This window comes from Equus asinus, chromosome 7, assembly GCF_041296235.1.
Source record: "Equus asinus isolate D_3611 breed Donkey chromosome 7, EquAss-T2T_v2, whole genome shotgun sequence".
NCBI classification, from domain to species: Eukaryota; Metazoa; Chordata; class Mammalia; order Perissodactyla; family Equidae; genus Equus; species Equus asinus.
Window position 1 is genome coordinate 53,871,427 of NC_091796.1, and position 19,086 is coordinate 53,890,512.

Consider the following 19,086-nt stretch of genomic DNA (forward strand, 5'->3'; position numbering starts at 1 on the left):
TTTCAGCAATGTTCTGTACTTTTTACAGTCTTTAGCCTCCTTGGTTAAATGTTTATTCTTAAGTATTCTTTTTGAAGCTATTGTAAATGGAATTGTTTTCTTAATTTCCTATTTATTTATTTGATGAGGAAGATTGGCTCTGAGCTAACATTTGTGCCAACCTTCCTCTGTTTTGTATGCGGGACACCACCATAGCATGGCTTGACGAGTGGTGTGTAGGCCTGTGTCCAGGATCCAGACTCATGTGGAGCACGCAAACTTAACCACTATGCCACCATGCTGGCCTCTCATTGTTCACTGTTAGTGTATAGAAACACAACTGATTTTTGAGTGGTTTTTTAATCTGTAACTTTACTGAATTTGCTTATTCTAACAGTTTGTGTGCAGAATTTACTTATTACTTCTAACAGTTTGTGTGTAGAATATTTAGCATTTTCTCCATATAAGATCATGTCTGCAAACAGAGATAATTTTACTTTCCAACTTGGGTGCCTTTTCTTTTTCTTGTCTAATTGCTCTGGCTAGGATTTCCAGTCCTATGTTAAATAGAAGGGGTAAAGGTAGGCATCCTTGTCTTGTTCTTGATCTTAGAGGAAAAGTCTTCAGTTTTTCACCATTATGATAGCTGTGGGCTTTTCATATATGGCCCTTATGTTGAGAATGCAAACTGTTACACACATGCTCTTGGAAAGTAGATTTTCCTAACTCTTACTATTACCCTTGAGCTATTCAAACTGTTTTCTTGGTTCCTTCATAGACTTAATAGCTTTTTTAGCCTCTTCATTTCATTATCACCTACATTTTGTTTCATTTTAGGGTAGCCTACTCATAAATTTGGCTAATTCCTGATGGTCATCATTTTAATAATCGCTAACACTAACTGAATACTTACCATGTGCTAGGCACTATCCTGAGCACCATATAACAATCCTATGAAGTAGACATTATCATCACCTTCTTACAGGCGGGGAAACTGAGGCACAGGGGAGTTAACTTGTTCAGTGTCACACAGCTAGAAGTGGTGGAATCAGGATTCAAATCTAAGCAGCTTGGCTCCAGTCTTCTCTTACTCACTATACCATATTGCCTCTCACAAAAAAGTAGACTTAGGGAAAGAATGCCAGTTTCCAGAATCATCTTCAAAGACCCTGCTGCCAATTTCCTAAAAAATATCTAAAACAGGGGACACATTATCGTAAGCAGCATACTGATTTACTGTATCCCTGGCTATGCCCTAGAGTAGGGTATATGAGTGGCTGCTTTTGAAACTGAGAGAGCCTTTTATCATGGCTTTAAGGATCTAACCAGTAAGAAGCATTTCCTCTATGTGGTATCCTTTGTTGTATCAGGGGAACTGGATTCTTGCGGTACTCTTCAAAGTGTAGTGCATGAATCACCTGCATCACCAAAGACATCTCTGGTTTCTGGCCCCTCATCAGGTCTGTGAATCTGTGGTGATGGGCTCCAGGAATCTCCATTTCAAACAGACTTCCTCAGTGATTCTTATCTACACTGAAGTTTGAGAACCACTGCTCAGAACATATGAGAGACCCCTGCCTGCATGGTCACCATGTGAACTGGCATGCCTGTGGAGAGAAGATGAGCTGTATATGGGGCTTCAGCCAAGCCTGAGTGCTGGATGTGCAAGCTGTGGTTATGTTGCCTTCCAGGTGCTGCCAGGTTTCTCATTAAGGAGCTGTCATATCACAACCTAGAACTGGAGAGGAACCGCCTGGAAGAGCTGGGAGTTAAACGCCAGTGTGTCTGGCCTTTCATTGTTGTGATGGATGACTCATGTGTCCTGTGGAACATTCACAGTGTTCAGGAGCAGAGCAGGTAGTGTACTTCCCAAACAGTTCTAGAGGAGTATGGCACAATGCCATAGAAAAGGTACTTTCCCTGTCTGTAGTTATGCACGGAAGTAAGAAAGAGAGGGGCAGGTTTCCAGAACAAAACAATCATCCATGAGACTACCCTAACACATTTTGTGATGACTTAGGAATTTTTGAATTTAGACATTCAGTAAGCCATTAAATTCCCAGACTATTTTTGCATCACGGCTTTGGTTAGCTCAAGTCTGTCAAGAGACACTATGATTTAGAAAGCCCACTGGCTTTGAATCAAGAGACCTGCTTTTTAGCCCCAGCTCTGCTTTTTAACTATCTGGATGAAAAGGGAAAGTTACTTCCTTTCTGTCTCAATTCCATCACCTGTAAAATTAAGGGCAGGCCAGAAATCAGTGGTTCTCTTCCTGGGGCAGTGGTGAGGGGGTCCATGAGGACCAGGAAATGCTAAACCTGGAAAAGCGTGATGAAATAAATGGTCCCAAAATATCAATAGCATCCTCACTGAAACTCTGTACCAGATGATCTCTAGGCCCTTCCAGCTCAAACACTGATTTTGTGTCGTTCTTTCCAAGGCGGAGTGGAAGCCTGTTAAGTTCTCAAATTTTCCGTATTATACTATGATTACCAGAATTGGGAAGCATGCTTGTGTGCTTCTGACCTCTGGCTACCTCTCTTTGGTAACTCCCTGTTCATTATTCACTTTGAAACAGGGGCTGGATGTCATTTTCTGCCTTAAAGTGATAAGGGCCACACCCATAAGGCAGTTTCCTTAAGTTAGCAGTGACAGGCAGCATGAAAACTGGGCTTGACATCCATCTCCATTCCAGACTAATATAAAGTAAATCAGCTAATTACATGTTACAGATATTAATACTGTATAGCAGTGTTGGCCCTTCATAAATGACCCTCTCTTCAGTAATATTAATTGATATCTTATATAAAACTAACTTTACATTTCATAGCCAGCCTATGGAAGCAGGAGTTTCCAGTAAGAATGTGTCCTTGAAGAGTGTCTTGCAGCATATTGAAGCAACACCAAAAATCGTCCACTACGCCATCCTGGGCATACAGAAATGGAGCAACAAACTAACTTCTCAGAGCCTGAAGGCCCCATTCTCTAGGTGCCATGTGCACGATTTCATTCTCCTCAACATAGACTTGACTCAGAATGTGCAGTATGACTTCAACAGGTAAGTCAGGCCTCCTGGATGCAAGTAATCCTAGCATATCCTGATTGTTTCTACCCAGCTCTAGCCTCTGTAATGTTTTTTTTCCTCCCTCTCTGTGTCTTTACAATTGAGAAACTGAGAATCTCTTTATATGGACAAGGAGAAAGAGGGGAATCACAAACCCCAAAGAGCCCCTTCATCACCCCTCAAACTGACCCAGACCCTTAGTAATAGATGTTGTAACATGAAATGCTTAGAAAACATTTTAACCATCTCATTATTCAATAAGAACTAAACCAGGGACAAAAGCTGTTGAATCAACACAAATCAGTGTGTGGATCCATAAACCCATTCAAGATTAACCCTAAATTCACCCTCAGAACTCAAAAGGTAACCACTTTCTCCAAATGTTAGTAAAACCCAGAGATCTGGATCCTGTAGGAAAAGCCAGCAGATGGGAATGAGCAGGCTAGCCCTGGCCTTACCTCCTGAATAAATTATGTCCATATCCTAGAAAATCTGAGATGGCCAAGGAAGAATGTCAGGGACCAAATGTCCCTTTATGTCAACACCCAAACCTGTAGCTATTAGAATATTCTGTAGCTATTAGACTATTCTGTAGCTATTTCAATTCTGTGTTTTCAGTTTAGCAGATAATTCATCCTGTTTACAGCCAGGATTTTAAAACTAGAAGCACATCTGCACTCCTGTCTCGCAAGAGCATATAGAATGTGCAGTCCTATTTCAGTTCAGGAATGCCTAAGGCCCTGTGGAATGTCTGGAACTGAAGTCACCTCACTTCCTTCCTCCTTTTTCCTTTAATGGCTGTAATGCCCAAATCAAGAAGTTCACAGACCAGTGTTAAGAGGACCAGCTCCATGAAGGCGGAAGGTCGATTCTGATTGTGTCTGTCTCCTGACATCTGCCACACCTTTCTCTATGTGTAATTATCGTGGTTGAGATGTGGCAGGTAGTCAAATCTATCGTTGTGGTTGTGATTTAGGTATTTCTGTGAAGATGTTGACTTTAACCTGAGAACAAATAGTAGTGGACTGCTCATCTGCCGCTTTAATAACTTCAGTCTCATGAAGAAACATGTTCAGGTTGGAGGGCAAAGGGATTTTATCATTAAACCAAAGATCATGGTAAGTTTACAAGCTTGATCCTACTCTTGAAAATAAGAGAATGATTTCTTCTTAGTATCTTTGTTATTAGGTACTTGCATTAAGCACTTGCCACTTGATTGCAAAGTGAGGTAACACAGGGAGTCAATTCTTAGTGTCAAATTTGCAGTCTCATTCTCCTTCCTTGAGGACTCATCTAGAACCAAACATAAGTTTTGAAATTTAAAAAAATTACCTTTCTTCAGATTTAAAGCTGAACAACTCCATCAAAGCTTCAGTATCAAACATAACATTCTGTCTTAAACTGGCAAAGTTAGTATCTTTACATTCTTTATGTAATGTAAGATGGCAGAGTTAACATTTTTACATTCTATATGATAACATGAGAGAAACGTAAATCAAGATGCTTATCTGGTCTTTTTTTAAAAATCTGGCAAAAAGAGTAACGTAGATCAAAACCTATTAAGGGTGAATTCCACGGGCCTACCAGCCTTTTCTGTTTAAGAGATTCACTAGTATCTAATCATTTATAACATGTGGATACCCCAGTGGAGCTTAGAAACTTCTTTGCTTTTTTTACTTTTGATTGTGATGGGACGGAATTTAACCATACATATCCAGCAGCCATATAAAAGGCTTCCTGTTGGTCCTCACAATGTACTTGCTAAATGCAGTAACTTTCAAAGAAGGCTACTTTTCCAACTTCTCCTGCCCTTGCTGTGTATAAGTTCTATTAGCCCCAAGTGTACTGTTCCCAAGTGAAAAAAGAGTTCAGAACCCAAGAATGACAGACTTACATTTGAGCCTGTCTGCACTGTGCTACTGCTATTATTTGGGGACTGCTAGGATGCAATGCAGCATTTCCTTGCCAGTTTCATCCAGTGACTGACAGACACAACATTTCCCATGATGATCTCGGCTCTGATTTCAGGTGTCAGAGAGCTTAGCACCCATCTTGCCCCTTCAGTATGTCTGTGCTCCCGACAGTGAACACACACTACTGGCAGCCCCTGCGCAGTTTCTCCTGGAGAAGTTCCTTCAGCATGCCTCATACAAACTCTTCCCCAAAGCTATCCATAACTTCAAGAGTCCTGTGTTGGCCATTGACTGCTACCTTAACATTGGACCAGAGGTAAAGGGGAAGGGGGCTAGTACTCTGCTTTACCCACTTCCATCCATTTCTTTCCCATTTTAGCTCTCATTTGAAAGCTTAAATGAAGACAAAAAAGGAGCGAGCCTGTGACACACTTATGCAAAGGCTCACACAAGATATGATGGCAACTCTCCCTCCCCATACCTACATTTCATCCCTCCACAATGAGCCAATGAACGCTCAAAGCTGAGCTCAGAGGTCAGCTCCATTGAGAAGCCTGCCTCAGTGACCTTGGGCAGAAGCAGTTGCTTGCTCCTCCCTGTCACAGCGTGTAACAGACGATATTGTAATCACGAGATGATGTTTCTCACCAAGACTGTGAGTTCTTCAGGGGCACACAATGCCTTAGCCACTGGTTTAGGCATATAAGAGGGGCTCAGTGATTGCTGAACAGTTTGGGGTATCACAGGAGACCTTTATAACTGTTGTTTCTACACTTTCCACTCCTGGACTTCTTTCTTTTCCATTGTTTCCTTATTTTTCATTCTTTCTACTCTCTGTCTCATCAGTTTTAGTTTGTTAAAAAATTTGCCACTTGGACCTTTAGGCTTCTAACCACTGGTGGCCTTCAGGACTTTTAAGGGCTTCTGCCACTAAACTTTCCCTTAGAATTATTAGTTTTGTTTTTAAGATTTTTGTTCATTAACATATCCTTCTTGTAAAGAATTTTTAAAAATAAAGTAAAAGTAAAAAAGAAGAAAATAAAATCACTTGTAATGGAAAGATAACATTGTGGTGTACCATTATTTCCTTCCAGGCTTTTTTCTTTGTATGTATTGACAAACAATCTCTTAAGACTGAAATCCAACTGTATTCAATTTTGGAAAATGACATTAACATTTAACAGTGTAAACATTTTACATTTTCATTACGATATTTCAATAATCTACACTGTGGGCTGGACTGTGAGTTGTAGAAGAACCTCAAAAACCATGAGAAACAATAATGCTTTTTGTGGCATCTGTGAGTCACGTCTCTAACCCAGGTCTCCCAATCCCTCTCCTCCAGGATCCAGGGCTCGATGTGTTAGACAACAAAACCTCAAGACCACTAACAGCAGCAAACACTCAGTGAATACTTACTAAGTGGTTTACATTAATTATTTAATTCACAAAACAGTCTTATGAAACAGGTGCTACTATTATCTCTACAGACAAGGCAAGTGCTCAGTGTCACACAGCTACTAAAGAGAGGAACCAGCACCTGAACCCAAGTGGTCCGGCCCACACATTAAGCCATTCCGCCATTCTCAAGGCCTCCCAATTAGCTTATTCACACTTCCTTGTAATTTTTGTGAAGTTATCTTCTGTACACGGAAGCCATGCAGAGCTAAAAATTTAAATTCATGCAGTGTTTGAAGCTTCTACCCAATTGAAAATTTAAGTGTATCTAAATGAAAAGCTGATTAAAAATTCTTATTCTCATCAACAGGTAACTAAACATTTAATCTTTCCTAAGTATGCCTTTTTGTGGAAGGTAATTTTTTAAAAAATTTTTATAAAGACTCTTAGATGAAGGGGCTTGTTTTGCTTCTTACTACTAATTTCTCTCATAACTGTCCTTTATTAGAAATAAACAAGAGAAGCTTTAAATGGGTTAAAACTTGGCACACTAAAGAATAACCAACTTATTTCAATAAAAAATTTCTCTCTTTCACCTTATCCTGAAATAGCTAAAAAGGAAGGTGCTAAAGTTGCAGACGTTTTGCTTGCTTTTGAAATGCCCATGCTATTTCTGCTTGATGATTCCAGGTGGCCATATGCTATGTCAGCTCCAGACCCCACTCCAGCAATGTCAACTGTGAAGGGGTGTTTTTCAGTGGACTCCTCTTGTACCTCTGTGACTCTTTTGTAGGTGCTGATCTTCTTAAGAAATTTAAGTTTCTAAAAGGTAAATCAAATTTAGTATCTTTTGAATGCTGTTAGCTCCCACTGGACAAAATACAGAGATGAAAGATATAAAAAAATACTTTAACAATAATTTTTGCCAGTAAATTGAGTACCTTGCTTTTAGAAGAGGGCCAATGATTCTAATGGGGGGGGGGGGCGGAGATAAAGTCATTCTTGTACTAAGACTAAATGCAGATGAATAGCCAGATTTGTGACCACATTAAATTTCTTTTTTTGGTAAGGAAGACTGGCCCTGAGCTAACATCTGTTGCCACTCTTCCTCTCTTGCTTAAGGAAGATTGTCACTGAGCTAACATCTGTGTCAATCTTCCTCTATTTTATGTGGGATGCTGCCACAGCGTGGCTTGACAAGTGCTGCTAGGTCCATGCCCGAGATCCAAATCTGCAAACCCTGGACCCCCAAAGTGGAGCTTGTGAACTTAACCACTACGCCACCAGGCCAGCCCCCACATTAAATGTTTTTGCCACAATTTTAGGAAGTAATGATGCAATGCAAGAAGAGAAGCAGTACTTCTTTATAATTTAACTTTAATAAAGTCAGGTTAATGAGCTTTGATTTTGCTACAGAAGCTAAAGTTGCTTCAATAGGTATGCACCATACAAAGAGACTTGCCTAAGAACACACTGCAGATTAAGCATGACAAATAATCCTGACAAGATGACTCTGAGGTCACTGAAAAAATTAAGGTTCAGAATATTGTATAGAGCATGCTACCATTTTTATGAGAACAGGCGATACTGTGTATTTACTTATACATGTATAAAATACATCTGGAGCAGTGGTGTTGGAGGGGGGAAGGTGCCTCCCAGGGGACATCTGGCAATATCTGGAGACATTTTAGGTTGTCACACTGGGGGTTGCTGCTGGCATATAGTGGGTAGAAGCCAAGGATGCTGCTAAACATCCTATAAGAACTGAACAGCCGCCCATAACAGGAAATTATCCAGTCCAGTGGTGCTGAGGTTGAGAAACCCTGCTCTAGAGGGACAGAGAGGAAACGTCGTAACATTGGTTACCAAGGGGGGACGTGGTTGGGAGATTTTTCACTTTACTCTTTTAAACTTTTGAACTTGTAATACCACGTATTCAAAATAAATAATAAAATTAAAATGAATAATTCTGATAGGTTACTTACCTATATTTTGGTTCTCAGATATGTTAGCTTAGGGGATATAATCAGAGAAGTGTTAGGTTCTTTATCATTTCAACCCCTTTATCATTTCTGCCTTTTACCTGAAGGTGCTACCCTGTGTGTCATCTGCCAAGACAGAAGCTCCTTACGCCAAACAATTGTCCGCTTAGAGCTAGAGGATGAGTGGCAGTTCCGCCTCCGGGACGAGTTTCAAACTGCTAACAGCAGTGATGACAAGCCCCTCTACTTTCTTACTGGACGACATGTATGAGCTTTTGAAGAGACCAAAAGTAGCAACGGGCTGCCTAGATGGGGTGGGGCAGAAACAATTATTTGGGATTTTTTTTTCCTTTAACGTACAATCACTGTGGAGCAAAGTGCAACATATTTGTTTCTTCCCCAAAGAACCCCCCCACAAATCTAGCCCAGGTCTTTGGGGGCATCACTCTCCTTCAGTTCTAATTTTGAGACCTTAAATTCAGTTAACTCCACCCTAGGCAGTTATGCAATTGAGACTCAATCTGCCCTCAGGAGCCTGAGAAGAATCTGCTTTGGAGAATGAACATGGAGTTTGCATTGTTTTTTCTACTAAACTATGTTAGGGGGAAAACTGACTCTCAGCATTAGCTAGCCTGAATGTCTTATATGAGACTCACACCGTTGGTGTGGAATTAATTGAAGATTAACGTTTGAGGCCTGAACCCTCAGTTTCTCTTCAGATCTGTACTTTGGTACAGTATTACTCAGGGGTCTGAAATGATAGAATGTAGAAGATATTTGTATTTAAAAAAAAGAAGTAGCTTTGTCTTTCTCTGTGCAGTGTTAGTTTAAGATTTATAATCTTATATGTATTGAAACTTTTGGCAAAATTTCCACAAGAGTTAAAAGTTTACTATTTAAACTGAACAAACAATTCAGTAAGTACAGAACAGGCATTATGTGCATTTATGCAGCTTCTCCTTGCTTAAATTCTTTTGCTTTATCCATTCTTTAAAAATGTTTCCAGTCTCATGGTTTCCATAAGCACACCATGTCTATGAGAATATGGAAGAGTGATTAATCTTGTACAAGGAGAATCTGATTCAACAGTTGAGCCAATTAAGAAGCTTTCAGCAATCACCCACAGCCACCTTGTTTAGTTGGGATTAAGCAGTTGGCACCAGCAAAGCTAAATGTCAGGCTAAAGTTCTGTGCGGAGTGGAACTAGTCTGTTTCCTTTCAGAGGCTGAAGGAAAGAGCCCTTTAAAAGATACACAGAATGAATATTATTAGCTGCCTTATACGGATAACACCACAGAAATTGCTGAAATGGGAAACAGAGTCATAGAGAAAGAGAACTGTTTTACTTAATCCTACCAGTCAGTCTTCCGTGAGCAGTAAGGAAGATTCCATTAAAAGTCCCTTTCTCTCACTAGTATCAGCCGGGGGTGTTTGTTCAGTATCAACAGTACGGGGCATATGTTTCTACAGATTCCTCACCATATATTTTAATCAAAAACAGATTTTTAGGCAATGTTCCAGAACAAACTATAGGAAATGTTCCAGAACAAACTAAGACTACTGGAAGTTTACTCTTAAATTACTCCAGTTCTCATCATTAAACAAATTCTTGACATTTTTCTCATTAGCACATACGTACCACTTTTTCTCCCACTTAAAATGATGGCCATTTTTACTTGAATCGATGTTGCCTGAAACTACTGAGAGGGGCCTACTAAGCCTGCATTTACTCAGAACAAAGTGTTAATTGACCAGCTTTATTAGCGTTGATAACAGGGAGTTTACAGCTAGTGAAAAGATGGAACGTACTAATCTGAAAATGGTTTGCAGATCTCCTGGTTTTAATATAGCCACTTATGATGCTTTAAGTGTATTTTGAAATGAACACTTCCTTTAAACTCCATTTTTAATTGTCCTTCAAAGAGGATCTGCCTTATGCTTTAAAAAAACTCAATTTTAGTACAGCAGAATTTCTGACAAAGAGGTATGTTCTGAACTAGGTTGATTTAGATATGAATGTATTTCAGTTGTTCCTGTTTTATTGAAAGGGCCTAATGCAGATGATATCAAGAAACCTACTGTTTGTGCAATATTCCAATAATATTTACTATATAGGGAAAATCAAATACTTGAAATAATTCTAAAACAGTTGTATCTGGGGCAGATGGCCTCTCAGGGTTTCTTCTGGCTTTATGGTTTCATAGTCTAAGGAAAAATTTTTAAAGTAGTTACTTTAGATGCAGGTACTTCATATTAGTTAGGGCTGCACTCTGAAAAATCAAATGATTATGATCTCTTAAATACTTTTTAACTCTGTGGAAGAAAAATGCCAGAATAAAGCCAAAAGATCATCACCCCAATGATGGAGAACTCAAATTGACCTGCCTATTCTCTTCAATGCCTATCTTACTAAAGTTTGGATCTTTTAAAATCATTTTATCAGTATGATTCTTTAGAGAATGTTAGGGCCTTCTTTAAGGATAAAATTGCACAAGCACAGGACACTATGATTTGTTAATCCATACCCTGGTGTGTTCAGCTTCGAGCCTTGCCACCCCTTAGAATACTGTGATGTGAATGTGTTCCCTAGGCCTGCATAAGAATTGACCGATAGACCTGTTGAACCTTGCCATGTATGACAGTTCACACAGGTTAATACTGAATGTAAACTAAAATTAGAGTGAGAATTGTTGTATTCAGTTTTTTTGGCTGTAATTTATGCAATTGCTTTTTGTGATTTTTAGAAAAGGAGGCACCTGTGTTACTTTATTACTGTAAAATTTTCTCAAACAAAATTTGGTGAATTTCACTAGTCTACCTCACATTTTGTTTATGATTCTAAATTGTCTTAAGTTGTGTCTACAGTATGTTCTTGTCCTTTCATTGAATTTGGTGAATGTATTAAAATTCTCTCCCACACCAAAAAAAAGTTTGTTTTCTTTAAGCTAATTTTTTGGCATGTTCAAAAATGGAATGGGCTCCCTGACTCTGGTAACGTCCAAAAAAGGCTAGAAGTTCACATATCATAGGTTGGATGACACTAAGATTCTACTCTTCTAGCATAATAGTCCAAGAAAGTGGTAAATAAACATTTGTTGAATGAAAATCTGTAGCTTATACAACAAAGATACACACACATATAAAGTATCTACACACCATGCCCATGTGCAGAGTTCCACATAATTATGGAACAGACATAGAAATGATTATTAAAGAGATGTCAGGAATAGTCATAGTACATCTCTAATCTTTTATAGATGGCAACTTCGGTGTCCTTCTTAGAAGCAGAACTTTGGATTGCTAGAACTATGTAGTATGACATAAGGTGTTAATCTCCAATTTATTTCTAAACTCTACCTAATTTTACTAACTTTTGAGAATAACTTTGTTATTCCAGAAAAATGGCTTTTAGTTTTATTATGTAGAGAGTACTAAAATAACAGACTTTGATACAGACCATGAAAACACCTTCCTAGGCCAGAGGCCCCTGGCCATTTCCTCAGGAGGAGCAATAAATATTTGTAAGTATGATGGCAGATTCAGGAGCAAGTAGAAAGTGCCATATTCCAAAGGAGCTGCTGTGGAAAGACTAAAAGCTGTTAAACTCTGGCTGCTGTACCTTCATATTCAACTACCTAGAGGTGGAACAACATCCAAGGAACAAATATTCCTCAGGCCTCTCTGTAGTCATGGAAACTGGCCCTGAAGCTTCCTCAGATCTAGGAGAATATTGCTGTAACACTGAAACCCTGGCTTCACTGAAAAAAGCATCACTAAAGATGATTTCAGGAAAGGCCTCTGAGGCCAAGGAAAAAGCCATTCACATAAATTCCCTGTGCTCTTTACTGTCAAGTACTGAGCTGAGAAAAGCACCTACTTCAGTGACTATGACAACAGATGAAATAAGTTATAAGAAAAAGAAACAATTTGTTTTCTGACCACCTCTTTGTTGTTATAAGACCGAATCTTCCCTTTATTTGCCAGAAGGCCCAAGAGCCATGAGAATAGGTAGAAGACATATGCATGCCTGCAGTTACTACCCCAGAAATCCACTCAGCAATCTTAACCCACAGTGAAATATCACTAAGCAGGAATATGGCTGTGTTCCTACCCAGATGCCCTAGCTGGGCAGCCATGCAAAGTAAAAGCAAGAAGAATTAAAATATCACTGCATGTCTCTTGGACTTACTGTCTCTATGATATTCATGCTTTTGGTAGATACACCAAGTTCACTCTTGCATAGTATGATCTGATAAAATATTGATTTTTATAATTTTTACAAAATAAAACTATTGTATGTCTATGCAGACAAGGGCATAACCCATAAAATCTTGTGATTCCTATAATGTCTATGAACTAGACATTTTTATAATGGACCAATTCAAGGGCAGCTGACAAAAACGTATAGGCACCTTTATATAACCAGCAATTATAAAATCAACCTCTTTTGAAGTCTGATTGTGGCCGTCAATGTACACTCATTGTGTCCACTGCCTGCACCACTCCATAGAGACCACTCTTCTTTTTCTAACATCACTCTTCAGCCTTCAGTTGTGGTGTGACAGTGCTAACCATTCTTTGATTCTTGAAACTCTTACCCTGGTTTCTACCACTCTGTTCTTGTTCTCTTACAAGACTCTCAAATGATGCTGTTCCTCACAACTCTCTCCTACCCTCTCATTTTACACCCCCCAGAGTGGTGATCTCTTCTAAATACCTTCAAATAACTAAATTCATAAACTACCTTAGTTCTAACTTCTCCCAAACTCTAGATCCACAGAGCAAAATATATACCAACTAGGTACCTCCACTTGGAGATTCTGCAACCATCTTAAAATCTTGACCAAAAGTGAGCTCATCCTTCCCCAGCCAATCCTCTCAACATACTTTTCCAGTATTCCATTCTCAGTCAATCCATCTACTCAATTACCCAAATCAAAATTTTCAATTACCCTAGATTCTTTGCCATGATCCTTCTCTGGTCAGTTATCAACTCCTATCAATTCTTCAGTTGTATCTTCCAAAGTTTATCTGTCTCTTCATCTTCATCCACACATCATAGCTTCAGTTCAGTGTTTCAACATTTTTCACGTAGACTCCTCCAGTAGTCTCTTAATTATCTTCTCAGTTCCAGATTCTCCACCTGTAAACTCTAACTCACGGGGTTGTCATGATAATCAAATAAAATAATGCAGCACTAAATACAAGGTGTGACACATAGAAAACACTCAAATGTTAGACAGTATTAATAAAACCATTCTTAGAGAAATAGCTAGACTGTAAAAGTTATTTCAGGGGCTGTGTCTTCAAAATAAAGATGAAAATAAAACTGTTTTCCTAGTAATGATAACATTTAAACCAACCAATCAGTATATCCTCTCTACCCCAGGTCCCCTTGAAACCACCAAATTTGGCTCCCCAAAGAAGCATACTACGGCTTATATGGAAACTGGACCTGTATTATGAGATTAATAGTTATTAGAGCATCTATACTATACCCAAAAATTTCACCGTTTTTAAAAAACTATAGTGCCTGTCAGGCAAACAATGAAACCAGGGATGGCTAGAACAGTCTCAAACCCAAAGGCAAAGGGAGTGTCAAAAGTCAGACCATCATGATGAGTCAGAGGGAAATATTCATACTGCCTCACTGTTCCACCATACAAAGAGTAGAAAGCCTTACACCACAGAATAAATTTTTAAAGCATACATCTATAGAGGGATAAAAAGTACACCTCTCTGTCACTCTTAATTTAAAATCCTAAATTTTAGCCAGTTTTTAATGGGGATATGATTATTTCAGCTGATAAACAAAACTATGTTAAACCACAGTGGTGCTTCATTCTTGGGTTGTGGCTCTATTTCTTTGAAAGACCAGAAAATTCTCATGTTAGGATTCTGCCTTCTGAAGATAAAGTTCAGGAATTGTTCCTGACACACTGATCCTTTGGCAAACTGGTGAAAACTATGTTTTAAGAAGCAAGTGTTTTAATCATACTTCAAGGTGTCAAACCTAAGAAACTCCCTGAAAATGGACAATGACAGCACACCATTATCAAATTTATCACTTAGAAAAAGCTATCAAGTATTTTATTATTTTATTCTACATTATATACAGGTCATAAAAGGCCACAGCAGTTTTTCAACATATAAACCCTTTAAAAGTAGAGGGCACTATGAAGGATAGACAAGTATCAAAATGAAGTCCAGTAATGAGGGCATATACTCAGTGTAGTATTTCTGAGGAGTAACAAAGCAGATACCAAGTCATCCATATTTAGCTTGCAACTATTCCACAGGTTTTTATAAACCTCTTTGGGATTTGTTAATAGCCTAAGTGTACCAAGTTGCCATTTATTTTAAAAAGTGAAAGCCGAATGAAAGAAGAATAAACTTTAGAGGGTACCTTACTAGGTCTAGTCATTTACAGCTCTCCAAGAAGGAAAGCCTCAATTCTTTACCCTCTTCCTCACATGAAGAACGACAAAGAGAGAAATGGAAGAAAAACCTCAATATTCCAAATTCTTCCTGCTTATTTGGAGCTTTGCTTTTTTGTGGGGGTTCCTTCAATGTATTTCAGGCCCTTTAAGAATTAGCTTTGAATTCCTAACCATGTAATATTGCACCCTCCTTGAATAACAGCTCAAAAACATTGGTTTCTGCTCTGTGAAAATACAATCTTTAAAATTACAACTGGTATCAGCAGATCAATATAAAAAAATACAGTACCAAGCTACACTGGTATATTTCCACATTAAGAACTTCAAAATATACTTATCACTGAGACCATAGTCCTTGCATTAGTTTTCAGTCCACTATGAACAATTATCTGCTGCATGTAAACATGTCTAAATAACTATAGATAAAATACATCAATCATAAATTTCTGTAAAAGATAATAAAATATCTTCTTTAAAAAACAAAACAATAATAAGCTATTACTGCATTGTTTCCAATTTTACGAAAATGGAACAACCTTACGGTTGTTGCCAGTCCTGAGTTCATTGTAATAAAAATGGCCCTAGTTCCTGGTTAAAGTCAGCAACCAATCCATTCTCTTCAGCAGATGTCTTCTAGTACTGTAGGCAAGAATCTGTTTTAGGTGCTATTTTGTCCATTAATAAAATTATATACCAGAAACTGACCAGTGCCACAGTACTGTGTCGCAAACAGTTTTCCATCAGGAGTGGGATCTGAGAAAGCAATTTCTTCTTTACTCAAATATGAGCCATATATAAAGTTACTCCTATTTAAAAACAAAAGGGAGGGGGCGAGAACGTGGAAGGGTAAAAAAAATTAATATTATTTTTAATCATTAAAATTGAAAAACCTGTCAAATACAATTTGACTAGAAACTTTTAGATAATGTTGCATATTCTAAAACTTGTTTAAAATAATTGTTCATCTAAAATATTATTAATAATGAAAAATTAGTAATTTTTTCATAAAATGGTCATAAAAATATCTACCCAACACCTTTTCATGATAAAAAATTATTCTCAACAACTCTGAGTAGAAGGAACTTCTTCAACCTGATAAAAAGCATCAAGGAACATCAAAGTTAATGGTGAAAGACTGAAAACTGTTGCCAAGAGGTCAGGAATAAAGTAAGGGTATCTCTTCTGCTCACAATTCTTCCATTTAACAATGTACTGCAGGCTCTAGCCAGGGCAATTAGACAAGGAAAAGAAATAAAAAGCAACCACATTGGAAAGGAAGAACTAAAACTATCTCTTTTTGCAGATGACAAGATCTTGTATTCACAAAAATCCTAAGGAATTCACAAAAAAATTATTAGAGATCTAATAAAAAATGAGTTCAGCAAGGTTGCAGGATATAAGATTAATATTAAAATGTGCAAGACCCATAAAATGAAAACTACAAAGCATTGTTGAAAGAAATTAAAGGAGACTTAAGCAGAAAGACTTCTCGTGCTTATGAATCAGATGATTGAACACTTAAAATGGCATTACTCCCTACATTGATCTACAGCTGGCTTCTTTGCAAAAATTGACAAGCTGGTCTTAAAATTCATATGGAAATGCAAGAGCCACTCAATAATCAAAAGAATCTTGAAAAAGAACAAATTTGGAGAACTCACACTTCCTTACTTTAAAACATACTACAAAACTACAGTATCTAAGACAGTGTGCTACTGGCATAAGAATAGACCAGTGGAACAGAACTGAGAGTCCAGATATAAACCCTCACATTTATGGTTAATGATTTTAACAAGGAGGCCAAGACTATTCAATGGGAAAGAACAGACTTTTTAATAAATGGTGCTGGGACAATTGGCTATCCACATGCAAAAGAATGAGGTTAGGATCCTACCTCACATCATACACAAAAATTAACTTAAAATGGATCAAAGACCTAAATGCAAGAACTAAAATTATCAACTCTTGGAAGAAAATATAGGCATAAATCTTTGTGGTCTGGATTAGGAAATGGCTTCTTGGATACAATGCTAATAACACAAGTGACAAAAGAAAAAGATATACAATTTGGAGTTCCAATTTAAAAACTCTGTACTTCAAAGGACACTAAGAAGATGAAAAGACAACCATAAAATGGTAGAAAATATCTGCAGATATAAGACTTGTCTCAAGAATATATAAAGAATTATTAAAACTCAACAAGAAAAAGATAAACTAATTTAAAAATAGACATAGGATTTGAATAGACTTTTCTCTAAAGATGATATATAAATGGCCAAAATGCAAATGAAAAGATGCCCAACATCATTGGCCACAGGAAAATGTAAATTAAAACCATAATGAAATACCACTTCACTCCCATTCAGATGGATAAAATTAGAAAGACAGACAGGAAAAAATGTTGGTGAAAATATGGAGAAATTAGAACCCTCATACATTGCTCGTGGGACTGTAAAATAGTGCAACCACTTTGGAAAACAGTCTGGCAGTTCCTCAAAATGTTCTATGTACAATTACCATATGGCCCAACAATTCTACTTCTAGGTATATACCAAGAGAAATAAAGACATGAAAATATTTCTGTATATACAAAGAGAAATTAAAATACTCAAAATTTGTATAAGAATGTTTACAGCATTATTATTCTTAACAGTCAAAAAGTGGAAACGGGCTGGCCACGTGGCTGAGTGGTTAAGTTCACGCACTCCGCTGCAGGCAGCCCAGTGTTTCGTTGGTTCGGATCATGGGCGCGGACATGGCACTGCTCATCAAACCACGCTGAGGCGGTGTCCCACATGCCACAACTAGAAGGACCCACAATGAAGAATATACAACTAGGTACTGGGGGGCTTTGGGGAGAAAAAAGGAAAAAAATTTTTAAAAATCTTTAAAAAAAAAAACAAAAAGTGGAAACAACCCAAATGTTCATCAACTGATAAATGAATAAATAAAAGGTGGTATAGCCATACAGTGGAATATTTGGTAATTTTTTAAAAAAAGAATGAAACACTGATACAGCTACAACATGGATGATCCTTGGAAACATGCTAAGTGAAAGAAATCAGTCACTAAAGGTCACATATTAGAGGAATCCATTTATACGAAATGTTCAGACTAGCCAAATCCATTGAGACAAAAAGTAAATTAGGGGTTGCCAGAAGATGGGGGAGAGGGAAATGGGGAGTGAATGCTAATGGGTATAGGGTTTTTTGGGGGAGTGATGGAAATGTCCTAGAATTAGATAGTTGTGATGGCTGCACAGCCTTCTGAATTATACTAAAACCCACTGAATTGTACACTTTAAAAATGAATTTTATGCTACCTAATTACATCTTGATAAAGCTGGTATTAAATGATTTTTTAATTTAGCCAGGATACAGACTATTAGTACAATTTTCATATTATAATCTTAACAAGGTAAGCTAGGTACATAAAAAGGAATAAATGAAAAAAGTAGAAACTATGTGTTTTAACAGGAAGCTTATGCGGCAATCTCACGATCACACACAACAAATACAACAGCTGCAAATACAATTGTTACATGTTTTTATAAACTAGAACCTTCTTATGGTTGTCACAAGACGTAAATTTACAAGATTTAAAAGAGGAGAATTATTCTCATTTAGGACTATTACTTAATCAGCTGCATTTTCCAGGTTTAGCTCTGAAAGAGGTAAAAACAGACCTGCCTCTTGCCATGGAAAGGGTGGGTAGATCCAAGCCTTTCTGGGTCACTAGTCATTGATAAAGTAAGGGGGAGAGACCAGAAACACATCAAGGCTCTAAGATTTCTAGAGCCTTAGGATCTTACAAAAATGATGGATTATTTTGAAAGCTCTACCTACAGATAATAGTAGACAGGGCTTCTATGAATAAACAAAAACAAGAGACTGACCTAAAAACCTCATTTGCATCATTAATTTTAACCTCCTCCATTAATCCTTCAGCAAAGACGTTTTAAAGAACAAAAAACAGAACAGGCAATTTGTCTGAGTCTTTTCCTCTATCCCTTTGATTAAAAATCAGAAAAGAAAAACTAACAAGAAACTTAGATAATTTACAAATAATATTCTTAAATTAAGACATATTTTCTTAAAAGCTAAACTCACAAGAAATTTCCCACATTTATTTGGTTATCTTTCTAACTCTCCAAGGAGAGGGGGCGGAGCAAAATGGCGGGGTGAGCTGACCCGGGACTCTCTCCCCTCCAAACTACAACAAAGGACTGGGAAAAGACTGAATTTCAGCTAATAAACCTAATGCCAGGACATCAGAGACCTACAGTATCAAAAAGACGGAGGACGGAGACC

General features: G+C 37.8%; 2 protein-coding genes across 25 annotated transcripts in view; one reads left to right on the forward strand and one right to left on the reverse strand.

Annotated features, from left to right (window-relative positions):
- The window catches only part of GREB1L (GREB1 like retinoic acid receptor coactivator), a 240,767-nt gene extending 232,160 nt beyond the window's left edge, over window positions 1-8,607 (forward strand). For 10 of the 15 annotated variants that reach the window (XM_044773554.2, XM_044773549.2, XM_070513371.1 and 7 more), the window contains 6 exons: window positions 1,671-1,836; window positions 2,810-3,037; window positions 4,020-4,161; window positions 5,072-5,272; window positions 7,045-7,183; window positions 8,444-8,607. In XM_044773554.2, coding sequence (XP_044629489.1) covers window positions 1,671-1,836; window positions 2,810-3,037; window positions 4,020-4,161; window positions 5,072-5,272; window positions 7,045-7,183; window positions 8,444-8,607 — 1,040 coding nt within the window. Of the gene's footprint in view, window positions 1-1,439; window positions 1,573-1,670; window positions 1,837-2,809; window positions 3,038-4,019; window positions 4,162-5,071; window positions 5,273-5,335; window positions 6,014-7,044; window positions 7,184-8,443 lie in introns of those variants that run through there. The other 5 variants (XM_070513373.1, XM_070513374.1, XM_044773557.2 and 2 more) reach the window with 4 other exon arrangements.
- ESCO1 (establishment of sister chromatid cohesion N-acetyltransferase 1) overlaps window positions 8,259-19,086 on the reverse strand; it is a 77,309-nt gene continuing 66,481 nt past the window's right edge. For 9 of the 10 annotated variants that reach the window (XM_070513384.1, XM_070513376.1, XM_070513383.1 and 6 more), the window contains 2 exons: window positions 13,289-15,582; window positions 8,259-8,641 (listed from right to left, as the gene is read on the reverse strand). In XM_070513384.1, coding sequence (XP_070369485.1) covers window positions 15,435-15,582 — 148 coding nt within the window. In that variant the 3' untranslated portion in view covers window positions 8,259-8,641; window positions 13,289-15,434. Of the gene's footprint in view, window positions 8,642-13,288; window positions 15,583-19,086 lie in introns of those variants that run through there. The other variant, XM_070513385.1, reaches the window with a different exon arrangement.